At 40.7% G+C, this 17,693-nt stretch overlaps 1 protein-coding gene across 8 annotated transcripts in view; it reads right to left on the bottom strand.

The window, feature by feature from the left end:
- LOC142036327 (bifunctional methylenetetrahydrofolate dehydrogenase/cyclohydrolase 2, mitochondrial-like) overlaps nt 1-17,693 on the bottom strand; it is a 52,290-nt gene that overhangs the window by 11,520 nt on the left and 23,077 nt on the right. For 4 of the 8 annotated variants that reach the window (XM_075039472.1, XM_075039475.1, XM_075039477.1 and 1 more), the window contains exon 7: nt 11,583-11,708. In XM_075039472.1, coding sequence (XP_074895573.1) covers nt 11,583-11,708 — 126 coding nt within the window. Of the gene's footprint in view, nt 1-1,470; nt 3,211-9,060; nt 10,380-10,431; nt 10,977-11,582; nt 11,709-17,693 lie in introns of those variants that run through there. The other 4 variants (XR_012652139.1, XR_012652138.1, XM_075039480.1 and 1 more) reach the window with 4 other exon arrangements.

Genomic DNA, 17,693 nt, shown 5'->3' with positions numbered 1-17,693 from the left:
GAAGTCGAAAGCTGGCAAAGCACAGGCGCCGAGAAAACACAGACTGAAAGAGCAGGTAAGCTGCTGCCTCCTACATTAGGCGATCCCTTCATTACTCCTGCCCCTATACTGCCATAAAAGCCCGTCTCTACCTTTTCAAGAAGCGGGTATGCATCATGAGAACAATCGTACTTTTTACATATAGCATTTGTAGGTCTCTAAGACATGCCTGTCATACACATTTCTTGCACTAAACCACTCTCCACAGCCCCAAACGCTGCGCAACTTCCTTGGTCACAGGCAGCTTGGAACAAGTAGGACTGGTCCCTCTGAAGGGTACTTATGCAGCCAAACATACTAGAGCAGATCATCAGAAAGGCCCAGTTCAATAATGTACACACGCATCAACAACCCGACTCTCACCGAAGGAGAGCTACACACTTCACCCCAGCAACCACCTTTGCTCTCTCAGCTGTGAGCTCCAAGCAAGAAAAACATTTCACAATTTTTGTATTTTAAAACCAAAAATCTTCTGATAAATGCTCTAATAACTCCAGACACCTCAAGTTCTCCCTCTACTCTCCTCAGTGATCCGTAGGATTAAATCTAACCACTTCACATGTTAAGGGAAAAACACAAGCTAGTTATGCACATTTTAATTATGCGTTCTCCTGCTCATGGACTGCATTCCAGGAGGCTTTTCCCTTCCTTCGCTATCCTGAATTGCTGCATGCCTGCACGCTGATCGAGTGCAACTTGCGCACTCCCTGGATCAACAGGAGTGTTTGTGCCTACCCGGATAACCTCTGCTATCAGTCCCAAGTAGGGCTACGTCTCATGAGCTTTGCTTTCAACACACATCTATACAATGGGAGCTTAATCCAGCTTGAATCCGAGAGGTGGCTTTGTCATTAGGCAACACGGCTGGGTGCGGTAGGCCTGTGGGAAGGCTTCAGTGGATAAGGCCGTGCCTCTGTCCGCCACAGGGCATTCGTGCTCGGGCCAGACTTGACCAAGTCTGGCACACGAGCATGCTTTCTGGGTTGGTTAACTGGCCCTTCCCTCTGGATGCTCCTTCTGGATGTTCTCCCAGTGGAGAATACTCTCACAGATGTGTCTGGCAGCTCTGAAAATAGCATGCCATTGAGCAAAACCTCAGTCTAACTGGCTTTTGTGTAATGCTAACCCATCCACCATAGGTGAAAAGAGAAAAAGCTTAAGATGCACAATAAACTGTTTGTAGGACACGAAAGAGGCAGATTCACTCGAGCGACATAAGCAAAAAGCCATAGTTATTCTGCCCAAAAAATGCAGATGATTATAGTTAAATCGAAGAACACAAACATGAATCTAGAACAGCAATGTGAACAGATGAAAAAAAAGTAATGAGTGAACATGCAAAAGATTTCCATTCACTCCACTTTTAACACACTGATAAAAAAAACCAACACGACCATCCCCCAAACTGTATTAAAATTTTTCACCAAGACATATATAACAGCGAACAAGTTTTATTCCACCTTCGTCAATCAGTCTAAGTATTATCTCCATAGGCACCTTGACCCTCCTAACGTTTATACTACTGCTTAAATTTAAACAGATAATCAAGTGTCTGCACTATTGGCACTATATATTTCATAATGACTCTGTCAACTTCTTTTGAAACGCTGCATTACACAAAACTCTCAGAAAGTCCATCACAAGAACAATCAGCATGGAGGTGATGCTCCATCTTGTTTCTTTTATTACAGTAAGCACATTTTTTTGTTTAGTGGCAGTAGTATTTAGCCACAATATTTTTTTCTTCCCCTTTCAAGTTATCTATAGTCTACTGGCAAACACCTAAGGCTCTTGATGAAAAGAAATCAAAGTTATCCCAACTGAGAAAAAACCACAAAGACAGAAGTCCAAACTGGTTCCCACTGACTTCAGTGGGAATTGGGGTAGGCTCTTCATGTCAATAGTGCAAACACTCAGTTCAACGGGCATCTTAGCAGTAACTCCACTCCAACTTTTACATTGCACGAGACTATGCTAGATCCATCTTGGAACTACAATTTTTTGGAATAGAAACATACTGATCTTATTATCCCATATAGTCCTCTCTAAGCAGCAAAACATTGTAGCTAAGGATTCACAGGGCTGAGCCTTACATCATGGAGTAAAAAAAAAATCCTTCATGCAGTTTCAGAAAATAAGAGAATAATTAAATGGCTTAAAATTCCAACACTAATATTTCATCTGGGGTAAACTTTTGCTTTTCTCTCACTCTTGTCTCCCCCCACTCCCCTGTTACACATAGTGTACATACATGGTAGTTTTAACTACATTCTACCTCACTGAAGTCCGATCCAGCCCAGTCATCTAGGTTTTTTTGTGGGATGAGGGTATTGCGCACCAAAATATTTTGTCAAACAAATCCAGACATGGAAAGAAAGTAATTCTGGCCTCAATTCTAGCTACTTATTCACACATACCTCTTGCACATGTTCAAGGTAAGAATTTCACCAGCGTTCAAGTTTACTTGACTATTTTAAAACACATACTGAATATTTGCATTCATGTCAACATTGCTGCCGGGCAGCTGAAACAAAAATTGCAGTCTTTCACTCCTTTAAGATTCAAGATTTCTGCTGCTATCTCTAAGTGTTTTAAAAAAAAAATAAATATTTCAGGACTTCAAACTACACGCAGAATGCTTCATGACCTCAGAACCCAAACCATATTTTTAAAAGATATCTAGTGTGTTGAAACTTAGGTTTTATACTGGTTGATCAAAACTGAGGCTCCCAAGTGCTTAAAAGATCTTGGTAATTGCACCCCATTCCCAGATATGCAGGTATATTTGTAATTTATGCTTCGTTCTTCATTTTCACACACAGAACTGACTAACAACAACGTATCTGCATAGGCTGCATTCTCCAATTCATTTTTGCTCACGATGAGTCAGTGGGAGGTAACACAAAGTATTTTAACATTTTGTAAACCATCAGGTTTAGCATACTTTAAATGAAAAAATAAATACAACGTAGAAATAAATATCTTTGTAGTAAAAAATAAATGTTTTGTGTATCAATAAATAGAACTTGGATTCTTCTTCCAAGGTAGCCCGCTTGCTCTAGTAAATGAGCTTTTTAGTAACTATGAGTGTGTTCTTCAGAAGCATTGCAACAGTCATAGGTCCTACCCCTCCTGGTACTGGAGTGATAAAGCCAGCCTTCTTCTTCACTTCTAAGAAAAAAAGAGAAAAAGGTATTGACTAAGAATGTTTCCAAAACCTTTTTTTTTCCTTCCATTGCCCACATATGCCTAACTGGCAATGAGCATAAAGGACTGCGACTTGTCAAGCACTGGTGAACACGGGAAAAGTTAAGGCAGAAGTCTTATTACAGCCACGGCAGTGACAGAATACAGTCAGGACTAGGGCTGCAAGGTAGTTTTCTTCATCTGAATATTATTACCCAGGGGCTAGTTCTGGGACATGGTTTCACAACCTGTTTGAGCTGATCTACCTGCAGCAGGCTGCCCTTTCCTCATGGGAACACCACACACGGAGCCTGTGGTCAGACAGATGTACAGTTAATCTCACCAAACCTTTTCAGTCAGGGGTAGTTTTTGACTGACCCAGCTGACCAGCTGGCCCAATAACATCTGGGTGACATGAGGGCAGGACGACCCCAGGAAGGCAGCACCAACCCAGGAGGGCAGCACAAACTTGCATCACCCCCATCCGCCAGCTGGGATACTGCACCTTCAATATCCAGGAGAGCTATGGAGGCTGGGGATCTCATTCTGTGGTTAAAGACAGGACGCCCCAAACTGTGTGCCCTCCTGAGGAGCAGCATGCAGAGCAGGAGTCTGCTGTAACTGTCAAAATCGACAGCAGAGCACCAGCAACAGTCAAGTCACCTATTCAGCCTTTTTCCCCAACTCTGGTTTGCACCTTCTAACAAAGACATACTACAATCACAAAAGGGAACTTAAAACCGCAGAGGGAGAAATTACAGTTTCCTGGTTGATTCGGTTTTCTGCTTCACAATATGGACAAAGAACAAAAACGAGAATTGTCTTCAAGGAAAAATAGATTCCAGTGGCAAAATTCCCATTGCAACTTTAGCCATAAACACTCAGCTCCTCCAGACGAGACTTTTTTTTTTTTTTAAACTAGTATTAGTAGGGTGCCTATACTGAACTAGGATCAGGAGGCGCAGATCTTGCCCAAATCTCAAACAGAAAGGAAACTCTTACAGCCCAATTAGCTCCAACCATGAACCACGTCAGACTATCCAAACTTAGGATACACCTTGAATGCCTGTGTTAAGAGGTAAATATGTATGGATTATTTTTTTTTTAAGCATTTAAGTTAACACCTGTCAAGTTAGCCTCTTTGTACGAGGAATTAATATAACGTAGCAATAAATCCTTATTTGATATTCTTATCTACCATGCAAAATGCAATCAACTGGAATGGCAGGTTACTTGCAAAGGAATTATATGCAACTGACTGGGAATTCATCGCATGACAAACTGTAATGAGCAGTTATTTGCTAATAAAGGGTAGTCCAAATGGCATATTACTAACCTGATTACTACAGAGTTTTTTTTCTCAAGTGCCACTGTGAGAGGCTTTTTGTTTGTTAGTTTGGGGTTTTTTTGCTTGCTTAGAAATAATTTCTTGGAAACTCACACCCCACTTTTAAAAGCATTGTTTTTAAAAAGGCACACATGCATACACAGAAGAAAACTGAGCAAGCATAACTCTGACACAAGCACATACATTTCCACTGAAGTCACTACAGAGGAGAATCTATACCCAGCTATGAGAAGAGATCAATGGATTGAAAACCAGGCACCTTGATTTTGGAACTAACAAGATAACTTGCTTCTGCTTTAAGTGTATTCATCTTGAATGTATGTAGTGCTTTAATGTTGTGAATAACAAGGTCTCCCAAAAAGAAATATCACAAGAGAATTTGAAGAGCTGGATATTCTTTTTTTTTTTGGATAGAGTACCTATTAGATTTTGAGGGGGGGGGGGGGGGGGGCGGGCATAAATGAAATTAAAAAATTCCCTGTCTGAACTCCCCAAGGCAGGGACCTAACAAGAGCATTCGCAGAAGTTCATGGTAAATATCTCACTGAACTGAAGAATACAAGATTAAGCCTCATTGAGGACAGATGGTAATTACAACTGGGAGAGTTTTAATTACTCAGTTGACTAGTACCACCAGATATACTGTGAAAATACTTGGAAAGGTAAACAAATTGCAATGTGGTTTTTTTTACATGTAAATTGTAACAAATGAATTAAAATCTCATATGACAGTTATTCTTAATATTCTCAAACACAAATAATTTGTCTTTTTAGTAGTTATACTATTTTGAACTGCCTACCATTTGAGATTGGTGTTTACGGTTAATACAGTTAGTACGAATTCCCAGATTAATGTTATAATTATTGAAATGCACCCACATCTGAAGTAAACACTTCAGTAATTAACATAAAAATATTGTAGGCATTTTAAATTGAAATAAGTTTGTTTCCATGGCAATGTTACATACCTCCTTTTGTGGTATTATTCAAACTACTCCTATCTCACTTACAAAGAGGTACAATCTACAACCGGACCATGCCTCACCTAAAGAATGCCTTCTAATGAATATCATGTACAACATTCATTGCCTCTAGTGTTAGTAACTGTGCTCAGCAGTAAACACACAGTACACTGTTTTCACAAGTTGTTGGGGAATTTCTCTACCCATACTCTATCATTATGGAAATCCCTGTCGGTCAGTGTGGCAGATGACATATTTTGTATCAGTTAGCATAAAACCACCCGGATAGCTCATTCACAAAAGCTGATGCAGATTTTTAAAGGCACAAGTGTCTATGGCGGGGAAACTAACATCTGATAAGTTTCCATCTGTAAGAGTAAATACAGATACGGTGAATGCAATTTTCCAAGATAAATGCCAGCAACCAAAGGCGGAAAAATAACCTGGCCCTCAAAAACATAAACAGATTTTCCTTTCCTTGTGAAGTCTAGTAGGCCAAAGCACAGTTCCAAGACAGCACTTCAGTGTGACCGATTTCATGTTGGGAAGCAAGGTGCTCCACTGTCGGTTCCTTCAAGTAGTCTTGTTTCTGTTTCTCAGGAATAGTGTAACTGTGTCCCTAGCTTTAACTCTGCTTTCTCAAGATGCATGCTGTTCTCCCAGGCATTTCTCTGCCAATCTGGAAAATGTTGGTACGCAAATTAGGTGCCTATGGGGGAGGAGCTGCTATTTTGCAGCTTCTGTAGAACCTTAAAATCTTCCTTTGATTCTTCAGAAGAAATGAAATGTAGATCATTTCCTTGAAAAACAGGATCCGCTGCTTTGGAAACAGCCCTTCATTCCTAGGTTCCTTTAAAGCTAAGGACATCAGACACCTAATAGGGTTAATCACACAAACCAAGGGCAAGTCTCAACCTGAAGGCAGTTCTGGGTCTTGTGCATCTGCATTAAGTGATGCAGAGTAATTCCTGCCTAAGCACTGTTTCCACACAGCTTTATGAGTCCCTGTAAAGCTACTCTGGTTCACTGCATCCCTGCAGCACTGTAAAAGTGCAAATCACGTGCTCAGCAATCACAGCAGATATCCCATGCTCTGCTCTACACATTCTGGGATTCTTCTCACTAAGCACTGTGGGATACCAACCAGCAAGCATTTACCCCATTTCTCATAGTTCCTTCTTTTTGTTGTTATCCTTGTTGCTCTTAGTGCAGCTATTTTAACAGCAATATAAAGGAAAACCAAGGAATTATGGCCCAGTACTGTAATTCTAATAGTGCATACATCTCTTCTCATCCAGTACCTCTACAAGCCGAGCAAGAGAGGCATCTTGGGCAGAAAAATCCACCATGAAATTATGCACAACAGCCTCTTTGCATTCAGCTAATTAGCACAGACAGGTGGCTGGGATATCGCTGTAGCCTTGGGATAATAAGCAGTGGCAGCAGCAATGCAAAATATCAAAGCCTACTTACTTAGACCCCTGCAGATCCTCTTCTGCAGTGGAGCCCCTAGACTTGGCCATCCAGCAGCTTACTGCCACCAGTTAGCACTCAGTCCGTCTGGCCTTCTGGCGGTCACAGCCTAATGCTAACATTCTTAATTACTTTTCGCACTAGTGGAACATAACAACAGGCAACGCTTCCCCCAACTTTTGCAGAGCAGCAATACGGTGACAAGATTACACAGACTGGACTTTTATTAATTGCAAAATGAATGCCAGGTCTTCAAAATCAACTGAGAAATTAACTAACAAAAGCTATAGCAAAAGCAGCTGGAACATCCATGTTCTATTTTCACGACCACTGTTGGGAAAAGCTGCACAGAGAGATACTTTGGAAAGGATTCAATAATCCAAAGTGAAGCCTACAGCCTGGAAGGTAACACAATGAACGCAAAGCGGCAGCAAACAACGGTCAGAAGCGACTACTGTCACAAAGCCCGGCTTTCCTGCAAACTGTAGCTAAGATTCAACTGCAGGTCCACCATTTCCCTTAAGTAATTGGATTTGAAGATTATCATGGTAAATCTCTTGAACTACATGAACAAGTTTCAGGAAACCTGTCAGCTCACCTGATTACTTTGTAGTCATTAGTCCTGTAGCTGATGAGGACAGGATACATTTCGCTGGCTTTTATTCAACTGATTCTTTCTTTTTGGTACACTTGGTCTATCCAGAATAGATATGTGAATTTGGTCCATTCTCCCCCTTAATAGTATTCAACATACCACTTTGCTGGTTTCCCTGCCTTCACTACGTACAATTAACTCTCATTCAAAGGAAATTCATAATATACACCCATCACCCTTCACCATATCGATCATTTGTTGAGGCACTCTTTTCTGCTATTCAGTACGGGGAACTCCTTCCTCCCTGCTCCTGGTGGCACTCCTCTTCCAGAATCTCTTTTACGTTGCCTAGGCTGTGCAAAACAGACGAGTCAGGGGAACAATTCTCATTTATAAACCCCTCCACTGATATGGCAACTACATCACCTACAAAGGTCTTACATAAAGGCTTTCTTTTCTATATAGGCATCCAATAAAGACTCAAAAACTAGCATTACTGTCTGCTTGTCGAAGATATGGGAGAAATCATAAAGAAATATAGGCAGCATTTAAAGCAAATCCCACTCAAGTTCTGTACATTTTGGTTTCACGGGCACTTCCAGTTCTAGTTTCAAAGGTTAGCCACTACATTGGCGTGTTACTACCCTGTTCTACCAGTCACTCTTGGAAATGGTGCTCCACCCAAAAAAGCCATTCCAGTTAAATGCTCTTTGTAAGTTGTTGCTTTAGTGCATGTTCCTGGTCCTTGTAGCCCTCCGCCTCCCTTAGCATTACTGCTGCGGCAACAAAAGCCCTATAGAACAGGGCCAAGTACACCCACACATCCATTACTCTGTTCATAGAAACATATCTCCCTTTCCGCGACTGAAACTTGCTGCTCAAAGTAACTAGAAAGGTGTTGGCAATAATCTCAGGATGCCACCACTTCTTCTCCTTCCTGTCACTTCACCCTACCTCTTGTGGCCCCCAGAAGCTACAAAATGCCCCCTCCCTGGACCATATATTTTGGCAGATTCTTAACATGAACGGGTACACTGAATGCGCTGTGCTGGTTATATATGGAGAGATACACACGCAATTTAAGATATCCTACCAATATCAGGCTAGGCACCTCAGCACTTCGCAGTTGACCTCCACACGCATAATGTTTTCTTGTCTTGTTCTTTTAGATACCTTGGAACTGCACAGTAAACTACTCTGGACAAAAAAACCCAACCAAGCCCAAACCAAAAAAAACCCCCTTTTTTGATGTGGACACAGTTTGGAGTGTCAAAATAAAGAGGACATATGAGGATGGGGGAAATGACAAATACTGTTTAAAGACATTCCACAATGCAGCCTGGGATTTTTGCCCAAAATAAACAGTTAAGCCTGACAAGCACACAGGTACCCCGATGCCATCACTACCAAGGCAACCATTATAGCAGCTGTAATAGTGATATGCACAAGTCTGATACCGTTAAATTTCTGTAAGTAAATGAAACAATCTTGTTGCTCCTCCTCTCATCTACTGGGGTTTAAAGGACAGCCAAAGGTGTTCCTTGCCTTCAGAGCGTGTACATACGTACACCAGCACATGCCAGTGGTCAGTCCTCAGCCCACTGTGGGAAGCACTGTCAAGGGCAAGGTCTCTGGCTGCAGGTGACTGCATGCAAGTCTGTTGCCTACAGCAGAAGTGGACATGACTCAAACAAATGCAGATTTCAGAACAGATTTCAAAACTTCAAAACTCATTTTTTGAGCAGCTATCAAATTATCTTGGCCTACGGTAGGAATTTTTTGGTCCAGGCATTTCTTACATTGAATTTAATAATGAACAACATTAAAAAAAAAAACAACCAAAAAACCCAACCAAAAAACAACACGAAACTGAAATGGCATCCTTGTGTTACTGAAGACATAAAAATGAACTTTAGTGTCCAACCTAATGCCTAGAGACTAGAGGATGGCATCCAAGTATTGCTAAGGTATGATAACTGAATCAAAACAGTTTTCACCCATCTAATAAACTTAATTTCTACTACAGGAGATTTTTCAGTCAGATGACCTGGTGAAGTAAGCCATTTCCACCTGTTTCTTATAAATCAAATTTAACCTCAGATTGCCCAGTTAAATCTCTGCTCTCTCCACAGCTGTATTTTTCAACTTAAAGAAGTAGATGATGAGACAACAGATATTGGTGGGCTACATGATGTTAAACAGGTGCTGTATGTCATGCCAGCCTTTTACATGCCTGGCCTTAATCTGCAAAAAATAATTTTCACTTAGGCTTAAAAATAAATTCAGTCAAGTGATCAAATGGAAGAAAAGGATAAAATGACTTGCTACATGAATATACTAGGTTGGTCCATTTCCTAACTGCCAAATCAAATACTTGACAAGGGTGATTTACTTTTTAGTATTTACAACTGTATACACTGGGATGTGTTTTTTTTGTTGTTAGAGTTTTAGTGAAACTTTCACCGATACCAATGAACCAACAACAATTTCCCTTTGGCAATGCACAGTGAAATGCTACTTGCAACTGCAGTGGCATAATCCAAGTTGAAGTTCCTCCCTCTTTTTTTGGATCTTCCCTCCCCCCAGGTAAAATCCTGAGAACAACCCACAGCAGACATGACGAGACATATACAGTGCATTGCTGAAACTCTGAATCATGGCCTTGCCATTGACTCTACACCTATATTATATTCAGAAGGTCTCACATTTAAAGAAAAACAAACAAAAAGGATACAATTTCATGTTTCTCAAAGTTATAGCTTTTTTCCTCCCATACCTGCTAAAGCAAACAAAAAACTGTGAAAATTTGCTGTACCTCAGTCCTGAAAACAGAAAATATAACCTTTTACTTGTGATAGTACAAGCAGAATAACAAAACAAAACAAAAAATTCAAGTTGTACTCTAAAGCTATTTTTCTACTGGAGCTCTATTGTACACAGAAAGTTACATATTTCCAAATGCATGCTGAGACAATCGCTTAGCTATACTCGTGCAGGTAATTTCATTGACTTTAACAGACCGGTATCATGTATGATGAGTAAAAGAAGCAGGAACTAAGGGAGTGATGTAATTACAAATACATACAGCTGGCTAGAAACTTTTTGAATATAATTAAGCTTTGAGACATTATGCCAGCCAAGATGTTAATAACCGTGAAAAAAAAAAACAAACCTGTGGGCCTGTGGGTGATTTTCATACTTATCAAAATAAGGAACTGTTGAGAACCATTAATAATGTGGGTAAATGCTGTCTAAGCTTCCCACACTCAACTCTGCCAATAAGCTTTAATTTTCAACTGCAACAATCCTGCTATTCCAGTCTGAAGCTCCTCCAGAGCAGAGATATTTAATCAAGTTACATTGGAAACTTGCTCTGCAACACATTAAACATAAAAAGATCAATATGTAACACCAATTTTTACCTGTTAGGCTTGCCTGGACCAAGATTTTCAACAGCTTAAGATAAACCCACATTAAACCTTAGCATAAAGGATACTTCCAAAGCAGAAGTTAGCATTTTCACATACGAGTATAGAGCGAGAGCCTAAAAGGAACCTTGAGAAGCTGTGGTATAATAACATTTGCTATGAACAGTGGGAGACCCTATACTTGTGAAAGAGCAGAAACTCTTTTTATGGCTTACTCTTGAAACACTGCACAGATTCACAAAGGATTAAGGAAACCTGGAGACAAGCACCTTCTGCCACCACACTGCTATAAGAGCTCATCTGCATCTCTTAAAGGTTGCTAGTATGTATAATTAAAAGTAACACTTCCTCTCCTAAATAACATACCATTTCTTAAGAGCAGATATATGAACATATAGTTTGTTTTCTTATTTAAGTAAATGAATTAGAAAAAAATCCTGCAACTTTCGTCTCATTTGAGACACTGGCTATTCCAAGTATTTATCATGAATAAATCCCACAAACTTCAATATATTTATCCAACAGGTACATATCAAGAGTGTTTCACTGACCTTCAAAGTCCACATCCCCAACTAATTTGGTCTTTCCTGTAAGAGGATCATGGATATGGTTGATGCCTACATCAATCACAGCTGCACCTTCTTTGACCATATCAGTTGTAATCAACTTTGGGATACCTGGAATCATCAAGATATATTCGATTAACATGGCCAGGTAATCTTAGATCATCAGTTTCAAATTATATCATGGGGTGTGTATGCACGTGTATGTATGCACAAAAAGGAGGATAATTCTTTCACTTCAATTTTTCTTGATACATCACACACAGAAAACAATTATTCCTCAGTTTCACACAGTTTGTAATTACAAGAAGAAAAGGTGACATTTGGTCATTTTGACTACAAATGTTTCCAGCTAAACCTGCGGTCACAAACATAGCCAACATGACCTCAATGAAGGAAGTACTCGCTGGTTTGTGGCAGCAAGTCCTTTTCATGGCATTTCCGAAGAAAAGCTGGACGATAAAGATGCTCCGTAAGCCACAAGAAACCGTTGGTATTGTCAGAGATCTGCTGATCCAGAAGTGTCGTCAACTGCAGAAGCAAGCCGCGTGTGTTACCCCCACAGCATTTCCTTTCATCTTCGTTTTTTTAATATCTGTATTGGATTTGTGTTACTCTTGACTTCTGAGTTCCAGTATACTTTACTTGTTAGCTGCATGCCATTTCAAGCAGTGACTCAAATAACAAACATGAACTCCACGAAATACCACTGATATAAAAAAAAAATGCTATCATGCTGAGAAAATCTCATCTATAGTGCCATCTTATTTTTGACTCCTGTCATGTATAAGCAACAGATAAACAACAAGAAAAAATAAAATGGCCAGCTCAGATTTATCCATAATAAACAGCGTCAGCTCAATCTGTAGGAGAGAAGCAACTGCCTTTCAAGTAGAACTTTTTCCACCTGATCTTCTCCTAAGCAAGCAAGAAAAATGTACTGGAGGGAAAACCCGTTGGGTAATCATACCCAGGTAAGAGGCTCCAGTGGTACTTTATGAAAATGAAATCGTGTGCAGAAGGAGTACCAAAGGGCCAGGTGTTTGTTTATAGTGTAAGTAATGCGATGGTAGAGAATGTTTATTATTTGGTAGTGGCACAGGGTGCAGATGACAGGAGGCTGGAAAGAACTTTAAACAGATTAGCTTAGATTTCAAGCACCACTGGAAAAAAGGAGCAAAGCATCAAAAATCACTGATCATTTCAATGGAGGAAGGAAAGACACTGCATTCACATACAAATAATTACCCTTCACAAAGGCAAGACAGTAAACAACTGGTTAGGCAGTAGTTTTTAAAAAAACTTAACACAGACAGACACAATCATGCTACTGCAAGACACACGTAGAAGCCCTAATCTCTTCAACACATGACAGCAGCTGGGATACCACATTCTCCCTGTGAGTACTAGACTTATCTGTCTCTTCACATCTCTATAAAACACCAAGAACAATGGGAATTACGAGGAAACTTTGCAAAAAATTAACCTTTTAGTTCTCATGACAGCCTTCAAGGATATTAAAAACTTTTGGCACAAGAAGAACAACTACACTTTTTTCCACGTCCATGATCACTGTGACACAAAATAATAGACTTAAGTTTGTTTCCCTTGCTGCACTCTCCAGAACTTTTTAACCACAAGAACAGAGGAACATTGAAGCAAGAAGCCTGAGGAGAGAATAAGGAGGTCTCTATCACTGGAGATTTGAAAAAGCATATTGAACTAGTATGTACAAAATACCACTGCTGGTGCACTAGTGTGGACTAGATGGGCTTTCAAAAGACCACTCTCAACCTATTTTTCCACCATTTCCGCACAGACATAGCAAAGGGGAACCGGGAAGACCTCCTACATTCAAATGTTACCGATGCACAGAAAACACCGCTCTGTCTCTTGTACTCCTTAGATAATGAAGCCATTGACATTTGGCAAACACATTTAACAAAATCTGTTCAAAGGAGGAGGATGGCAGCCTGAGACTGAATCTGGGAGAGATGAGGCTTTTCTATGTTAGTTTCTACTACTACTACAGAAAAGAGAAAAAAACCCAAACAAACAAAAACGAAACCAAAAGCTGTGCAATGAGAATGGTTTTGGTTCAAGAAACACACTCAACTAATAAGCAATTTTAACTGTGTTACTAGTAACCCCAGTGCATGACACTGACCTTTCACAGGGGATCTTCTACAAAACACCATGGCCTGTTACTTATAGAAAACTGGGAGAACTCCCTGCCTGACCAAAGAGGGCCCAGCCTCAGCACTACACACCTTCATCATCTCTCCACGGGCTACATCTGTGTAGCCATTTCTTTGCCATTAAGAAACTCCAGCTAAAACACAGTGCTGGAACAAGCCGCCTCAGCTTTTTCGTATGCACCCCATTTCTTCAGCACATGTAAATGTAAAGCACCTTGATATTCATCACGAAGGTGTTCAAGAGTCAGGACCCAGAAAACCTAAAAGGTCACTCAAGTTCCAGATAAAGAGCTGAGTCAATGGCTATATGTTTCCAGTCATCACAGCTGAGCTATCTATATACATAGGAAGACACACCAAAACAGCTATTTAGATATTGAAACCACTTAAGTACAAAAAAGACAACTAAATTATACAGAAAATGTGACCCGAGTCCTCCTGAAGGGGGTGGCAAACCAGCATTTTCTAAGGCAGTGGTCCCGGACAGTAAAAGTCTTCCACTTTGTAAAGATCACTGCTGCACGGGATTTCAAATTGCAGGTACCACCACACATTTACTTTGAGGAGATCAATCTCATCTCGCTTCCCCGTTGTGCTGAAGCTAGAAGTAAGACTCCTATGGCATGCCGACACTTCCACTTAATGCACAGAAAAGACCTCCCTTCCAAGAACAGTTGTTCAGTAGGATCCCTCTTTGCAGAAAGCAATTTTAATTACAGGAAAGGCTATCTTAGAACAAATATGCTAGCACTGTTTTACAAACAGCAGCATCATGTGTGATAGGACATCTGAAAGTTTACGCCTGGACAGTCACAACAAATGAAGCGTGTTCTGGAATGATAAGGCAAAGCAGTATCTGAGACCAAACTCACTGTATGCTATTGGAGAGTCAAGAGTATCAAGTCCTTACGCACCATCTGCATTAGCCTATCATACCTTAATTGCAGCGGTGAACACCTTTTCTCTGTATTCGCTTTAAATGACCTCCTAAATTTCTCTCCTACCATGCAACCGCCAACTTTAAAATTACAATTCACCTTGCTTCTTGAGCAATTCCGTCAGTTCCATGTTCTCTGAATAACGCTCATCCTAGTAATAGAGTATCTCCAAAGGGGGAGTCTAAGCTCCCCTCTCCCCACCAAAGTAGCTTTCTCTCTGGTGGAAGAAGAAATAACAGGAAAAAAACCAAATCCATATGATTTGAGACTGTAGTTTTATTGAAGGCAAGCACTGGCATACAAGGGCTTTGGCTTCATTTAAAGTGCTGGATCACCGCCACTTAGTCATTTAGATACAGGCAATACAAGAACCTTCTTGGCTCTCCATTTCTCACTCCCCCATAGAACACAAGCTTGAAACTCTGCTTCTAATGTTGAGCAAGCCAAGACCTCAAATTCTTTCCTATGCCATTTGATAACATCTGGCTGCATCTACTTCATCACACTCTTATGCAATCAATTGCAAGCTGGCTGGTAATTGGATAATGCCTCAGCCTTATGGGGGTAAATGATCTATGTGTGATAGGGATGGAAGCATATTAACGGAAGCTGCACAGTTACACCCTTTGTAAAATGGTTTGATAATACGCCAAATACTTAATAGCAACAAATGAACTAACCCCCAAACCAAATGAGCAGATCTATTTACTTAAACCTACTTTACATACCAAGTAGGAAGAGATAAGCATTAGAGCAGCTATTCCTAAAATGCACTGACTGAAGAATGTGGGAAAACCTTTCAGTGGTAGTTTTTGTAGAAAATGCAATTCCTATACACGAGGACCACAGATCACATCCCGAGGGACAGCACAAATAAATAGTCCCAGAAGAATTTCATCTGGCATTTGGCACCCCCGTTCCTTCTCCTCTTTACCCCCTCTCCAAACCTAGCAGACAGATGAGTCTTCTCTCTCAAGGCAGACTGGAAAGCCAAGACAGCAGAAGCAGCAGGTTGGCTAGTCAAAGACTGCCTACTGCCTCCATCATCACCCTGGAAGTACTGCGGTGGCTATACAAGCACCACAAGTAAAGCTGCACTTATTCTTCTACTATGCGTCTGGGCCGATGGCAGAAAGAACAGACTCCATGGGATGTCTGTACAGGCAGAGATAGAGGGCAAAGACAGAAAAGGCTGCGGTGGCATGAGGAGTGCTGGGCATGCTTAGGAGGAAACATTATGCTTCAGCTAGAAATGCAAAAGCTGTCTGCTACTGAAAGAGTTTAGGAAGCTCCACCTGGAAGCAGAGAGACAGATTTTAGGGAGGGGTAGGCTGGACAAGAGCAGTGTTGTTGGAACTTATGATGCAAGGAGTTGGGAGGGAAATGGAGAGAAAGAATTAACAGCACAGGTAGTCGCAATCAAAGTAAGCAGGAAAACTGGGGTTCCAAAGCTGGGGGTGAATGAGAGACAACATATGAAGATGGGTATTCTCAAACTCAAGACCAAAACCAGAAGCACCTGAAGCGTTACAAAAGCCATGAATGCAAGTGAACAGAAAACTCCTCAGAGACTCCTCTACCACATCAGAATGAACAGACTCACTGCAACAAGTCACCAAACTGGGAGCCAGAATACAGATGGCTTTTCTGAAAGTATTACAAGGGAAGAGGAGAATGAGAATAGGAATCTTGCTCTTACATGCAGACACACACGAAAAGCTCCTTTCTATTTGCACATCTTGCACAGTGGCCTATGGCAGCAGCTGTTTCTACCTGGCAGGGTAGAAGTTACCTTTTTTGCAACACTCACTGAACAGGTCACGCGTTTCCACAGAACGCGTGATCCCAACGGTACAATGTGCACACATTTCAAGTAACAAGAGGAACCTTGGAGGGATTCCACCTTTCTTAAGTGTAATCTTCCCCAAAGCATCCACAGGGGCAGGGCTGCATACTGTTTGCACAATCTCGCCCTAGGTTTTTTCATCATTCCAAGTATATGTCATGTTGTGTAATGAGTGTTGTATCATGCTCCTGTTACAAATGACATGAGGAAAGTGATGTGAAGAACAAACAGCTGAATTGCTACTCAACCGTTTAACTACAAGCATAACTGATGACAAACTTTGTTCAGCATAAAAATCAGAAGCGATGATTAAATTGGAAGCAGTGAATTTGGATGAAAAGTTACTAGTTTATTTCCAGTTAGCACAGACATTATTATCTTTCATTCACAGTGCGTGAATTCTGGTCAGGCCCACAGTTGAGTAATCACATGTGAGACAACTGAGCTGGTTCTTGTTCCTGACCTGGCATGAGAAAGAGATAGTGCAGTTAAGCCCTGAAGCAAAGGACATCTCACTTAAACAGGAAGTGTTGAGCTTTAGACAGGTACTTATCTGTCTTCATCTAGAAAATAAGCAAGCAAGACTTTGGTCTTGAGGATGATGAAGAGGGAGGAAGGGAACAGAAAAGAGGAAAGACACAATCCTCTTGTAGTCCTCCAAAATGGTACGAGAGAAGGAGGATATCCTGAGCTATGAAGGGACACAGAACTACACCAAGGTTTTTAGTAAGTTGAATTATTTGGTATTGTTTTTCAAATTAATTTGTATTTCTATTTATAGTACCCGTAAACAAAAAACAGACGTTGCTCAGAAGCAGAGTTCTGCTTGTTGCTTTTTCTAGACTAGTCAAACTGCAAGTATTTCACTCTATGTTGCTTTAAGAATACAGACATGACCTTTCAGACCCCTTCCTCTAGGCAATTACCATTGTCTTCCTCTTTACATGATAATTGTAAAAGAAAAAAAAAACAACAACAAAACTTCAGCCATTAATAACATTTGTTACCAAAACTACCAGTTAATTTGGCAAGGTTGCCCTTAATTCTAACAGCAAGGGAATGATACCATTGTTTTATGAATGCAGCCTCCAGCTGATTTAGAGAAACCCTCCTGTCA

Source organism: Buteo buteo, chromosome 1 (assembly GCF_964188355.1).
Source record: "Buteo buteo chromosome 1, bButBut1.hap1.1, whole genome shotgun sequence".
NCBI lineage: Eukaryota > Metazoa > Chordata > Aves > Accipitriformes > Accipitridae > Buteo > Buteo buteo.
This window is presented reverse-complemented; position numbering and strand designations above follow the sequence as displayed.